Below are 15,176 nucleotides of genomic sequence, written 5' to 3' on the forward strand. Positions count from 1 at the left end.
GCATATAAATCTCTGGGTAAGACCCCAACTAGAGTACTCGTATGGTTCTAGTGTATGGGACCCTCACCAGGATTACTTGATTCAAGAACTGGAACAAATCCCACGAAAAGCAGCTCGATTTGTTCTGGGTGATTTCCGACAAAAGAGTAGCATTACAAAAATGTTGCCAAGTTAGGGCTGGGAAGATTTGAGAGAAAGGAGACGAGCTGGTCGACCACATGGTATGTTCAGAGCTGTCAGTGGAGAGATGGCAAGGAATGCCATTAGTAGACGAATAATTTTGAGTGGTGTCTTTAAAAGTAGGAAAGATCACAATATGAAGATAAAGTTGGAATTCAAGAGGACAAATTGGGGCTAATAATCGTTTATAGGGAGGGGAGTTAGGGATTGGAATAACTTACCAAGGGGGATGTTCAATAAATTTCCAATTTCTTTGCAATCATTCAAGAAAAGGCTAGGAAAACAACAGACAGGGAATCTGCCACCTGGGCGACTGCCCTAAATGCAGACCAGTAGTGACTGATTGACTGATTGTTTGTTTGATTGATTGATTGATTGATAGATTGATTGTATGAAAGTGACTGAAGTATGAGCTATGCTAGTAATGCCAGTCCGTTATGAATGGTGTGAAAATATTGCTCAAAGGGTCGGTTGGTGCATCCATTTCAGTGGGCTTGGAAGACTGATATGTAATAGCAACTTCTGGCTCAGTGAGGAAAGCAACGGGAAACTACCTCACTCCTCATGTCCCTAGTACGCCTCCTCCTTGATGCCTAGGCCACCTGTGACAGCTAATGGTGGAGCTGTTGAGGATCCAACCAGACTTCGGGCTGAGGACTGAACATACATACAAGAGTTCACCTTTCCAGAAGGGGAAATTGTAAAGGTGAAATTAAAAAAAGAATAGGTGAGGCTAAGAACGTTCTCTCTGCTCTAACAAAAATATGGGAAGGTCATCATATTACCAAGGAAACAAAGTAACAAGTGGTTCAAGCTTTGGTATTTTCTATCACCACATAGGGTTCTTAATCTACATGCCACGCAGAAGAATCATAGCCTTTGATATAATGTGCTATCAAGAAATGAAGAACAAATGAACAAGAACAAAACAAGAACAAAAGAAGAACAAATTATTCCGTTCTGAAGGAGCTAAGAATTGCTGAAGAATGCCTATGCCAAAACACTCAAAGGCAAAATAATAATGTAATTTTTGGGATATGTCCTCCAGTGAGACAGCATTGAGAAGTATAGCATCCAAGGCAAAGCTGATGGAAAACAGCTGAGGGGACGTCCCGCAAACCAATAAAATGACCACTACTGGAAAGGAACAACAAATATGACACAAAAATACGAACTCCCGATTTTAGGTTAGGAAATGTTCGTAAATTAATTTGTCATATAAAGTAGTGAATATCATGTGAGTTTGTAAAATGAAGATATAAGAACATAGTGTTATTTTAGTTACGGGATATTGAACATGTATATCATTATAATTGGGTAAGAATCTGTACACATGGCATATCAGTGAAGACTGTGCAACATGGGAAACATATCAGTAAAGACGGTTGAACGTGTAGCAACACGTGGCTTGGAAACCCAGGCACAGTCTGGAAGTATAGGCTGAACCATCAACGAGAGCATTAATTTTTGTCTCGACCTCTCAACGGTTAATCCAAGGACTCCAATTTTGAATGAGAGACATTTGGAAATACGTTGGGGAGAGTGTTAGTACCAGCAAACTTTTGGAGACGCTACAGCCACGTGTGTGCGCGTGCGACACAAGTCATTGCAAGTTCATTTTCTGTATTCATTCTGTACAAGATGCTACATTTGCTCGTTCATTGTCTGTATATTCAAACCGGCACTGTCCTCAAGGCTACCCGAACAAACCTTCGGACGATGGGCAATTAACTTTACACGCCTAGAGGTGAGAAGGTTGGTAGCATATTTGCCCCAAAAAGGGAGTTAAAGCGAACACAATAGAGAGGCCAAAAACAGTCAGGTAAAAACAACATCAACACACAAAAATCCATACAACAGGAGGAAAAGGTGGGAAGAAGCAGAAAAGGCCGCAGTCAAAAAAATTTGAAAAAGAAACAGTGACAGTGCTTCATTGATTTAGTGAAATGAAAAACAACAACTTGGTCACAAAAACCTTTAATGTAAGATCGATAAACTTCAAAATTGATAAAAACAACTAGGTTAGAAAAGCATAAATTAATTGAGAAAATTGGAAAACTGTTTGCAATAAAATAGGACAGATAACATGTTGATCTCCATACCTTATTAACAGAATGCTACCGAGAACCCGGAAAATGTGAAAGAATTAACATTAAATTGTGATCGATCACCTCATTAAAAATTAATTAAATTAAACTACAATTCAAAGAAACTTAACTACAGGTTTAATCAGATGCTGAGAACTTCACTTCAACTGCACAACTTCGTGTAGTTGACACCCATTACTACCAAGGGGCTGTCCCAAGATTGGTAATTACTTATAAGACAAACTTAAAACACTCGCCAAAAAAATTCGAAATTGAAAGATAAATAGGTGGCGAAAATGAATAAAAGAATAATATCACCAACAGAATCCACAAGAGACGATTAACATCCACCGAATACCAAGCAAATCAACACGTATTGGTTCACTTCAATTCAATCATTAACAACAATCAAATAAACATCAAGTTGCTAAGGCAACCCAAAAACAACACGAAGCCTCCTTCCCAAGCAAGAAGGAACAGTACCCAACACAAAAGATAAATATGCCCCGAAATACACAGACCGCTAAAGAAAACGTAAGAATCAGAGCAGAAATACACACGAAATCAATAACCGGTAAAGTAAAAACATGATAAGGGCAATACCTTGGAAAAGTCACCTTGCTTCACAAGAAAATATTACAATTTCTGGCCCTTAAAAAAAATTATTAAATGTAAAATTAAACTTTGTCAACCTGTCCAACGTGCATTTACCACGCTCCGAGGAATAATTTGGTTAGTAGAACGCATCACTCAGTAACATGTGAGCACTCACAACGCCAAGTCAGAATTCGATAATATTATTATTGTACTCGACCTGGTTGAAGTATGTTTGGCACACACAACACAACTTTTTCTTCACTTAAATCAGAATAGAATTCCATAGGTACATACCTTTTCCAGACTCAAAATTTTTCTAATGTCCAAATCTGCCATTGTTGTTGGTGTTACCACGAGGCGACTCAGCTTACCGTCCCCACGAAGAAATGCAGAAGAAGCAATTTTTAAAAACTAATGGTAGTTGAAACATAATGGCAGCAGAGGTCAACCACAAACTCAACAGGTAATGATACCCGTGGAAGGTGAAATTCACCCAGGGTCTACCATAAGATCCCACGCCATCACGTAGAAAACCTTTACACGTCTACACTTCATGGCTTCTTGGCTGGAACTCAAGCGTCAGCACACTAGGCAGAGTAGCTTCGCCAAGGAGCTCATGGCACGTGCGCAGTTGTGCAGAGGCAGTCACAGAGAACACAAGCCGACAGCGAATGCCACTTTACGTGAACTAATTAGAGTTCTTTGGCTAAAAGCCAGTTGATACGAATTTCGATGGTAGTCATACCAGTCCAAAAAGGTTAGCTGGAGATCTATACATTTAATACTGTTACAATATGTAACTTAAAAGCTTTTCAGTCTGTCGAACACACAAATTCAATATAAATATTACACTATGACATACCTGTAAAAAAAAAATATATATATATATATATATATATTACAGTGAAACTTCGATTCTCCATTTTTGGTGGGACCACGAAAAAACATTGTACAACACAGGAAAACGGAAAATTTGGGAATGAATGAAAAGCCTCAACAATATGGCTAAACATCATAAAAATGAAATATGTATAATTGTAATCTTACAAACACTCCTAAACCAAACCAAGCCAAACCCAAATGGGCCTTTGTCTACCAAGCGACCGCTGCTCAGTCCAAAAGCTTGCAGATTACGGGGTGACACAGGGTCAGTGTCACGAATCCTTTCAGTCGTTATTCCTGGCTCTCTAGACCGAGATCTCCATCTCCCCATTAGATAGCTCCTCAATTAAAAGTAATCATGTAGGCTGCGTGGACCTGAAACCAGCACTCATACACAGGTAAAAATTGTCTGGCCTGGCCGAAAATCAAACGCGGACCCTCGGGGTGAGAGGCAGGCAAGTTAGACCGCAGGGCCGGCTTCAGTCATTAATTACCGGTACGCGAGTTAAAAATCGCGATACTTTATAGTCAGTTCTACCGAGGAAACTTCGTCAGGTTCACTTCTTTCACTTCAGCAACTTTGATCAGCCAAATACTTCGAAAAATCTAATAACGCCAAGCCAAACAACAATCGACCACAAGTAGTTTTTGATTCTCTAATCTAATAAAATAAAGCACATTAGATTCAAAAGCACCCAATATGATGGCAAAATCCCTTCTTTTCTTAGTCTTGCATTGTAATTTGGTCACCGGTATACTGTTTGAAGTCAGTTTCTCGAAATCTATACCACGTAAATTAGGCCTACATCGACTTTTGAAGGTTATGTCTATTCGAGAATATGGTTTCAAATGTAGGTATCGATTCTTTTCATCAAATGCATTATATTCAATTCTGCTCATCGCTAATCACAATCAAATTGGACAGAGAAAAAATATCATCTAAACTTCAGAAATTACAGTTATTAAATGACCTTGAGCTCAGCTGGAAAGTGCGCTCACTGCACAATTGAGCTAACCTGGAAAGTGCGCTCGCCGCACAAGTCAGAACGAGTGGGAAATTATACCAACGTTTTAAATGTAATGTGCTCAAATAAAACGACTGTGATTTTTATGATATTTTAACACAAAGACATAAAATTTCCCATGGCTTTTTGCATGTAAAGGTGTAACATCTGTTCTGGTCCCAATAACAATCGTATACGATAATATTAAAATGCTAGATTTGTGTTACAAAGGGGCAGTTTCGATTCCTGCCTGAAAGCCCAGTGACTATACAGTGCCCTGAGGAAAGTGCTGAAAACCTGTTTGGCGATACAACCAAGAAAAGTAAAAATATTAACATCTAATCCTGGACATAACATAGATGGTTTACAAGTCAAACACTAGATGAAACTCGTTCCATCTTCAAGAAGACCTCAATTTCTATAGAACACTTTCCCGCCTTGTCAATATTTTATTATACTTAATTACCATACATGCTTCGAGAGCTAACTACTCTCTTCTTCAGCAGTGCCAAACATCAAAACTAAATCCTTGGACTTGATACATTTGTTCAAATATGGTTATCAACAGAACAAATATATATAAACCTTAAAATTGTCAAATTATTTCTTTGTGTTTAAACTTTTACTTACTTACTGTCATTTTTTACAAACTTTAAAATAGAAAATTTCAAATCATAAAATGAATAAAACCTATTAAATTAGTCACTATATACTAAAATTCAAAATCTGCTCTGCTCTTGGAACTTGCACCCTTATTTACATCTAAAAAAGAAATAAAATGTTTCTTTGTGTCTAAATATACATGTATATACATACTAAATGACAAAGTAAATGTAAATTTAGATACAAAGAAACATTTCTTTTTTAGATGTAAATAAGGACGAAAGTTTGAAGAGCAGAGCAGATTTTAAATCTTAGCATATAGTGACCAATTTAATAGATTTTATTCATTTTATGATTTGAAATTTTCTATTTTAAAGTTTGTAAAATATGACATAGTAAGTAAGTAAAAGTTGAAACACAAAGAAATATTTTAACAATTTCAAGATTTATATATAATTGTTCTGTTGATAACCATATCTGTACAAATGTATAAAGTCCAAAGATTTAGTTTTGATGTTTGGCACCACTGAAGAAGAGAGTAGTTAGCTTTCGAAACATGTACGGTAATTAAGTACAATAAAATATGTAAAGTATTGACAAGGTTGGAAAGTGTTCTACAGAAATTGAATATAAGTCAATACGGACAGGATTAACCAACATGGTTAAAATGCAAGTAGAGCTGTCAAAATGGGTTCTGTCTCCTTCGAGTTGCTATGGGCACTCTTTGCTTTATGATTTCCGAGGATTCTCCAAACAACACCACCCGAATGCGATGCTAAGATGGTTCCTTATGCAAGTTCACCACCAACTGCTTTTCCAGTATGGTACAGTACTTGCTCTTATTATTGCAATGACAGGACGTTAATGCCAAGATCCATAAGTATGCCGTAGTCGTCCTTTCATGAAATATGGTTTCTCGAAAAATGCTTGATCGAGAATTTAGCTTTGATGGGACTGAAATTTCTGGACGGTGGATCTGGGAAATTGTTTCTTTGAGGAATGGATAATGCAGGATTTTAATGTGATTTAATTAGGGTGCTTGCGGAGCACGCAATTTGAACGAATAATCCAGGAAAATGTAGTTTCCGGCAATGGATATTCAAGGTTCCACTGTGTTACACAATGAATAACTACAACCAAAACTGGTTAGGATGTTTTTGTGGAGACCGAAAAAAAGTCGTAAAGAGGGAATGTGCTAAATTATGAAAAACAATTACATTGTTAAATTTAAGGTTAGGTTTGATCGTAAAAATAATTACGATGAAAACAAAAAAACCAGTAATATTAATATTCTTTAAATCATTGTTACAGTGATTAAAGAATATTAGTTTAGCCGTTAATACGGAAACATGAAATTTATATTTTGTGGAAAAAAACAAGTATTTAAAATTATAATTAATGAAATAAATAATGAAATAATACCTTTTAAGAACACCAACATAGTAAATCATCAAGAAAAAATGTTCTTAGAGACGCGAACTATACATATACACGTCGCTTACAATTAGGTTTAAAGCCATGGTAAGAAAGTCGAACCGAGCTTGATAGCTGCAGTCGCTTACGTGCGGCCAGTATCCAGTATTCGGGAGATAGTAGGTTCGAACCCCACTGTCGGCAGCCCTGAAAATGGTTTTCCGTGGTTTCCCATTTTCACACCAGGCAAATGCTGGGGCTGTACCTTAATTAAGGCCACGGCCGCTTCCTTCCCACTCCTAGCCCTTTCCTGTCCCATCGTCGTCGTAAGACCTATCTGTGTCGGTGCGACGTAAAACAACTAGCAAAAAAAAAGAAAGTCGAACATCTGGTCGATCAGCATCCACTTTCTCAATAACTTTAATTTTTCATCATTTGTAAACTGTCTAGCTTTCTTGTTCTCCATAAATGAATGTCCTGCAAACCACTATGAATAATTATGTACGTTGTTACACAATTCACTTATGAACGGTAAAAAATTAAACACCAACACGTTACATGAGCCACTGTTGCACGATCCAATCAAACACGCCCACATCAAAGACAAGCTTGAGACTGATGTTCCCTACAGCTGTAGGCCGACACGCTAGGGCCGTGAAATTAAGTTCTCTACCAAATCCTTACCCAGGCCAGTCGTCGCTGACGCATCGCGCACATAACATGACTGGGGACGCTAATTTTTATGATGAGAGTTAAGAACGTACTAAAGAGTGACATAAATGTGCTATCCAGGTTTCTTTAGCACGTACTTAACAGAACATGAACTGATGTAATAACCAGGGAAACCCAGTTTCAACTGTATTAAACTATTTATTCCTTGTTTAATAATGTGTTTTTACACGTATGTTAAAGTTGTTTTTTTTTTTGCTTTACGTCGCACCGACACAGATAGGTTTTATGGCGACGATGGGACAAGGAAGGGCTAGGAGTGGGAAGGAAGTAGCCATGGCCTTAATTAAGGTACAGCCCCAGCATTTGCCTGGTGTGAAAATGGGAAACCACGGAAAACCATTTTCAGGGCTGCCGACAGTGGGGTTTGAACCTACTATCTCCCGAATACTGGATACTGGCCGCACGTAAGCGACTGCAGCTATCAAGCTCGGTGGTATGTTATAGTGTAGGTTCGACTGACTGTTCAATGTCACTGAGTCGACACTGGAATGTATGGTTTCCTTCTTAACACGTTCGCTGCTCTTAGCCTGTTGAGTGAGTACATCATGTGTCACCGATGTCTCATAGCGTACTTTGCTGGTGCGACTCGTCCAATGGAAGTAGTTCTGCAGGCTGCCAGTGAATGGTGAAAGTGAAAGTGAAATTTGCAGCTGCAAGTCGTATCAAGTTGTCACATTCCTCAGCAGGGGGATCCACCAGTGCTCGGGTTAGCAGCAACAATTACTGAAGTCCACGAGTCACCCATAGCTCCTACTGTCCACTGTAGCTGAGCGTGACGTCTGGTAAAATTGCAAGGCACCAGTCGTATAGCAAATATTAAAAGCTGTATTACATCCATGCATCAAGAGTCACCCGTGCCTTGTGGTATAAGGTAATTGTTAAACGTACACCTATGTCATAGAACACAGATACCACCTGTGACTCGCTGTCCTATTGTTACACAAAGTTATCACCATAGCAGCATAGGAATAAAATGTGTATTTTGTCCAGCACCACTTTTTAGTGCTGCATGAGTCACATTCTCTGGGAGAATGTACAGTGTGTAATCTGAAGCTGATGTGTTATTTCGCACAGAACTGATTATTAGTAGGCTCATTGCTTGGTCATTCTTTTGTTGATTCAATTGTCATTCTTTGATTCTACATTTTGAAGTTGTTTGAATAGATTCACAGAATATAGTGAGGTGCCTGTTATTTTACCCTGTGTAACTGTAACTTCATTCCATGGGGATGGTGTCACTCTGAAGCTGGCCTTCAAAACTATGTACATATATCTGTGAATCAAGGAGGCAATTCATATATATTAATGTCTTGGAGTGATGCCAGACCAATACTGAAAGGTGGGAGGACTCAAGACGGCAGTCTGAAGAGGAAGGTAAAGTGGAGTTCTAGTAGCTTCAGGCACTGCCTACATGAACCACGACTGAGTGTATTTAAATGGTTGGTTCGTCAATTTTGGAGACGTAAGTTATGAGTTGGTATCATCAGATGATGATTGTTAGCATAGTTTTGGCATGCTAACCATATTCATTTTGAGGGTTAAATAGAAGCAGGTAACGAAATGTAGCAAATTTGGAGCATCGTCGGCGTATGATCGTTACCTTGAGAGAAACAGTTATTTCATGCTCAATTGAGCTATTTATTTCTGCAAGTATTTTGCAGGTGGCACCCAATTTTGTTATACATTTCAGTATTTATATTTCATTCTAGTTACAATTTTCTCTAACCTGTATCATGAGATCTTTCTGTTCACTTCTTCCAGGACAATATTATACACTGTTTCTGGTGACAAATTCTCCAACTTGCCACTACTTTCCATCAATGCAGATTCTGAAACAGATTCCTTAAATATTTCACTTTGATCACTATCTATACTCTGTTCACTATCATCACTATTTTCACCCTGAGACGTACCTCTCCCTGTACAAATCTGCTCCTTAATTTGAAAAATATTAGCTTCACTGAAACTCCTTGTCAAAACCATGAAATACAATAAGGTACCTAATTTTCCTGTGCACTCCTAGATAATAAGCAAATTTGGACCTCACTCATGCCCCATGTTAGGCGCCAATTGCAACTAGAAAGAAATCAATTTACGAACATGTATTTATTTTAATTTTAATCAAGTCATTGAAATAGTGAAATACTTTTGCTGAAGAATGTTCACGAAACATGTACGATATTTAGTACTGATGAGGCAGATTTTTTATCTCCTGTTTCTCACTGTAAGTAGTTAATACAGACCAACTCGCAAAAAGCACACTATGAGAGAGAATTTAATGAAAATTCATACTATGCTCTGCACTATGTATTTTCAATCAGTAGTATCCATTAAAAAGCGATTAGGAAAATAACCGCCTCAACTATCTATGTTCCTACAATAACATTTGAAAGGAACACCCATGTTCTGCCACCCAGATTTGGTACTTCAGATAACAAATGTAATTCAATGAGTGCAGGCTATGTAACTAAAAATGCAGTGTACACCAAAACATGGTACGATCCACCGTTTCTCAAACACTACTAAATACATGAATGGCCACATGAAGCTAGTAATTATTAAATCAGTTTGTACCTTGTGGCGTTGTAGGTCACCAATCCTTTTCGTGACAGCACACTTCATTGCGAGAATCTCTTCCCTCATCTTGTCGTTATGCTGTCTCACCCGGTTCTCAACGTTCTGCAAAGCCTTGCACTTTCTGCTACTGACCACCTCACCAGCCTTGAGCTCCGCCAACTGGAGGGCACTGTTAGCCAGGAATCTCTTCTGCTCGTCCGATCCAAAGCCGAGAGCTTCGAAATGTCTCCTGTATTCCTTGACCTGGCTCTCGAGCCTTGCCACGTTATCCTCCAGATCCTCCCTCTTTTCCGTCAGCTCCTTCTGCAACGTTTCCCACTCTGACTTGTCATTACCATACTGCTTGTACAGAAGCCCCATCTGATGGCGGACAATATTGAAGTTCTTGTTCAGGTCTTCCAGATTCATCTCCAAATTTTTGTTCTTTTCCTCTTGCTTGTGATAATCCTTTTAAAAAAAGAAGGAGAAATGTTAATAATAATAATAATAATAATAATAATAATAATAATAATAATAAATAATAAATTATTAACCCATTGCCATGCAAATATTTTCCTTGAGAAATGTACCTTGAAACGTGATTATTTTTTCTACATTTAATGTTATGGATGCTAAAATGGTCACAAAAGCATACTGCAACAAACTAAGAACATTTTGGGTTGGAGTTTAATTTACTACAATTAACTGAAGTCTTTTAAGGTATGGTACACCCTGAAACATCCATCCACGTGGAGGGCAACTTTTCATTCGTTGCACTCGAAACAAGATTCCTTCCGGATTTCATGCTCAAAACAGACTTTACATCTCCTTGATGGGGCTGATTTACATGTTGTAAGAGCAATCGTTTCAGGAAAATGACCCCAGTGCCTTCCCTGTAGACTCACTGGTGTGCTACCATGAGATGGACCTCCTATAGTGGCGTAATCAGGAAGGGTGACATCTTCCAGAATTCTATTTGCATATGCATTGGTTTCCTTGCAAATTCCCTCCCAAAAAGTGTCAGTAGAGAACTGACTCACAACGTATATTCTGCAGTATTATCACCCAGACACCTCCTGACTACAGTATTTAGCTCCCAAACAACTGCACCCGCATTGCCTTTTGGAAAATTACTGACCAAACTCCACTTTCAATTGTTCAATGCGGTGAGGTTATGTACGAAGTTATCTTCATCCTCACTATCACTTTCACGAGCAGAATCACAGTTCATAGACGCACTACCACTGCTAAAACTACTACCAGAGAATTCTGAGATCTTCATCACCACTGTCAAGCGGAAATTGCAAAATTCTTTCCTCTTCCTCCTCGCGATGTTTACACGACATCTTGCTCCGTGGTAACATTCAATTCATGAACAAGATGACCAACTTTAGAAGCAAGATAAACATTGACAAAATAGCCTTTGGATAATAACATTGGCATGTAAACACGCTAGAACTATCTTGGAAAGTAATTCTAAAGTACAACATCACAATCGAAAGAAATCTTTAGTCAGACAGACGTATTTCCGACTTTAGCACACTGGGACGGTTGTACCCGTCATTGCATGTTAATGAATGTGGAACTCTTGACGGCTGTACCCGTCATTGTAGCGGAATGGGTGGTGGTTGTTGTTGTTGTTGTTGTTGTTGTTGTTGTTTGTTGTTGTTGTTGTTATTATTATTATTATTATTATTATTATTATTATTAATTCAAAAGTAAAAGTAAAACTAGTAACAGTTGCCCCTTGGCAATCGTGTTAGTAAGAAATCAGCAAAAACATTCTTTAGTGCCTTGAGGATATGATAAATATGGATCATTAACTGTAACATAAGAAATTAAGAAATGGAAAATAACAGTTCCATGACCAATCTTTTGATAGTTTCAATATAACACATAACATGGATACATACATTTTTTTAATGTTTACATCTTTTGCTAGTGGCTCAACAGAGAGGGCAATGTTATAGAAAAGGGCTGGGAATAGCAAGGAAGTGATTGTGGCCTTAATAAATGTACAGCCCCAGCATTTGCCTGGTGTGGAAACTATCTTCATGGATGGCGACAGTGGGGTTCAAGCCCACCATCTTCTGAATCCAAGCTGACAGTTACACTGTTCGAACCACACAGCCAACATGCTCAGTCCTCAACAATCCTCTACTTGCATCTAGCTCCGTAACTTGATTTAGTTCCACAACACTACTTTTCTTACCCTCCATTCTTCTGCTCCTTCTGTCTTACATGACTCCACCACTGAGGCCAGTTTATGCGCAAATCTTCATCTTCATGTAAAACCATTCAAAATTGTATTTTAATACAAACATATCCATCTTCTACAACACAAAAGGAGACTTGAAGTCAGTCCAGCTGATGTGCTGGGGGTAACAGACAAGAAGCCAGAGCTGATTTTATAATAAGTACAGAAAACCTCCTGAAATTTACTGAACTGTCAATAATAGTCTTCAACATTCATATAATATTTGTCACACTTGTTGATAATCGTTGGCAAGTTTACACAACGTACAAGTAACACTGATACAGTAATTACTGTGAAGTAAAAAGGCAAATTATTTGCAGCTATTTGAAGTTCCAGAGCAGAGGGAATCACTTCCAGGTTGCACCATGTTCCACGTCACTAAGAGCCAACTCGTATCACATTTATTTTAATATCTCTCTAAAACTACACCGGTAACAAGTGTTACATTACAGGACAATTATATGAGTCCCATGACTCGTATAATACTAGGCAGACCTAGCAACAGTTCAGCCAGGCTGCAGAGGCGAAGTTCTATGGGACAGTGTGTGAAGATACGAAGTGGGCCACGCACAATATTAATACAGAAACTTAAACTTTCTATGAATGTGTGACACTCCAAGTGTCTGAATAATTGCAAAGACTTGGAGACTTGTATTTATTTCTGTGCTGTAAACATTTAACTTATGCTATCTTCTGCGCCGAGTGTTGAATTATCACCAAGACAATACCTGGAAACCCAGAAGAAGAATGAAATGATCACAGCCGATTAGTCAAGTTACTGTTTAAGTTAAACGTGAGGGCCTCTTTGGTGATACTGTAAAGCAGTTAAAGTATGACCCGCCACCACACAGAAGTGAGGCTAATGTCACTCTCACAGTAACCAAGTAACACTATTCAAACAACTTTAACATAGTCCTGCATACATACAGTTTTAAAAGATTTCCAACTACTTGTCTGAAGCAAATAATATTCAAACAAACAGGAACCATGAATACTGGAGGTCAAAACAACACTCGCATCAAATCGACAGGAGGAGGAGAATAAAGGTACAACTGTAGTGAGAATGGTTTCCTACACTCCTGCGCTAAGCCAAATGCCAGGACAGATCCTTTTATAGGCTACAGCCGCTACCGCCTCATCTCTTTGGCCTGTGAAAGGCCTGCCATATGCTGATATGGAATGAAAAAGTCTCTTCTCTTTGTAAGGGATTACCTCCAAAGCTTAGTTGCCTTACATCCTGTCTTGCAGGGTCATGTTGCAGAATAACTCTGGGGAGAACCAGCTCTCATTAGCTGAGTTACTCCACTTCGAATAACCACAATTAGAGACGGACTAATGAGAGTGAAGGAGGGCAGTGGCAATGACGTAGCATGGTCACACAGGGACTTGACAGGACTAGTCTACTGCAGGATGGAGTGTCCAGTATGGCGGGTGAAACCTACACCTCGTCAGGTACATCTATTAAAATGAGGCCGGTGTATTTGAACCCAGAAGGCCAGTGCTCTACTGCCTGAGCTACTCAGCGCATACTGGGAGTATGTAGTTTCCTTCTCAACCCTGGGAACATAATAAGAACATTTCTGTAGGAACTGATGGTGGCAGATGGTGGCTATTACAACTGGACAACACTAATCAGTGAAAAAAAGGAAGGGATTGTCTGACACTTTGAAAAATGAAGGTATCAGTCAAAGAAAGGCAAGGGCCATAACCGCCATGAAAATTAAAGACTCCCTAGGCCTCGATTGCTCTAAAACCGTCAGGGTTGGACAAGAACAAGAGCTGACCAAGGGACATCGGATAGGGCAGATGAAAGCGAGAAGCCAGACACAACTAAATGGAAGCAATGTCAGGTCTCAGCTAAGGGCCCTGTGGTCACCAACCCACACTCCCAAGTTGGGGTCACCTCTTACGACAGGCAGGGGGTTGAAGGAACTGAGCAAGCCTGAACTTCTCAAAGGCTACTTTATTCTGAAGGAGCTGGTGGAGGATCAGCAAGATAATCCAGACACAAGGTTGGTGAATCTGACAGAGTTATATGAACATACTGTGGCAGTATTAAAATTAAATTGGATCCCTTCATCTAATGTTGATGTTGAAAGATCATTCACTAAATACTCTGAAACTGTATGTGACAGACAAAGAAATCTAAAGCCAGAAAATGCTGAAACCATAACAATAGTAGCTTTCGAATGAGTAGCCCAGGTATACGTAAGTTTGTAGTATGTACGTTTTGTGATTCCTTCTACCTATACAGGAAAACTTTGTTAATTAAGTCATTGGGATGCTAAAATTGGACTTCAAATTACGTGACTTTGAATTAACCACCACCAACTCGTACTTCAGAAATGCCAACCCTTGCTGCATCACAAAATATCTAAGACCCTTCAATACATGGAATGAACTTGATTGAGAGTTAAACCTTCGAAAACCGTGGAAAAAATTATACTTCTGAAATGTATCCAACAAGGTGCATTTATTCAAATAATGCTCTGGCATAACTTAAAAGACAATGCTATGGACTGTCAAACGTAACCTCACACCCGGGAAAAAGTCCACGATTCAAACACAAAGAGAAATCTATATGCTCGACGCAATACAAGTACAGTACAGTAATCCAATGAATAAAGCACTTGCACTGGGGAGCCGACAACACCGTCCAAGTGCAAACACATGGCACAGAAAAACAAACTCTAAAAACTCAGACATACTTTTAACACAAATATCAAGAATTTAAAAAAATACCTCTGTACAGTACCCGAAAAATATGCAAATGTTTAATGGTCCAGTAGGGGTTAGTTTTTTATTTTTTATTATTTTTTGGTCACAAATTAGGCTTATTGCCTTTAAATAATGAATGTATAAGAG

The 15,176-nt window shown here is 38.7% G+C and overlaps 1 protein-coding gene across 6 annotated transcripts in view; it reads right to left on the reverse strand.

Annotated features, from left to right (window-relative positions):
- Cep290 (Centrosomal protein 290kDa) overlaps nucleotides 1–15,176 on the reverse strand; it is a 1,403,175-nt gene that overhangs the window by 829,036 nt on the left and 558,963 nt on the right. For 5 of the 6 annotated variants that reach the window (XR_010858542.2, XM_067136188.2, XM_067136185.2 and 2 more), the window contains one exon: nucleotides 10,073–10,522. The exons of the other annotated variant lie outside the window; for it this stretch is intronic. Coding sequence is in view for 4 of the 5 variants with exons in the window: in XM_067136188.2 (XP_066992289.2) it covers nucleotides 10,073–10,522 (450 nt within the window). In the remaining variant the exon portion in view is untranslated. The remainder of the gene's footprint in view (nucleotides 1–10,072; nucleotides 10,523–15,176) is intronic. 6 annotated transcript variants of the gene reach the window in all.

Source organism: Anabrus simplex, chromosome 1 (genome assembly GCF_040414725.1).
Source record: "Anabrus simplex isolate iqAnaSimp1 chromosome 1, ASM4041472v1, whole genome shotgun sequence".
NCBI classification, from domain to species: domain Eukaryota; kingdom Metazoa; phylum Arthropoda; class Insecta; order Orthoptera; family Tettigoniidae; genus Anabrus; species Anabrus simplex.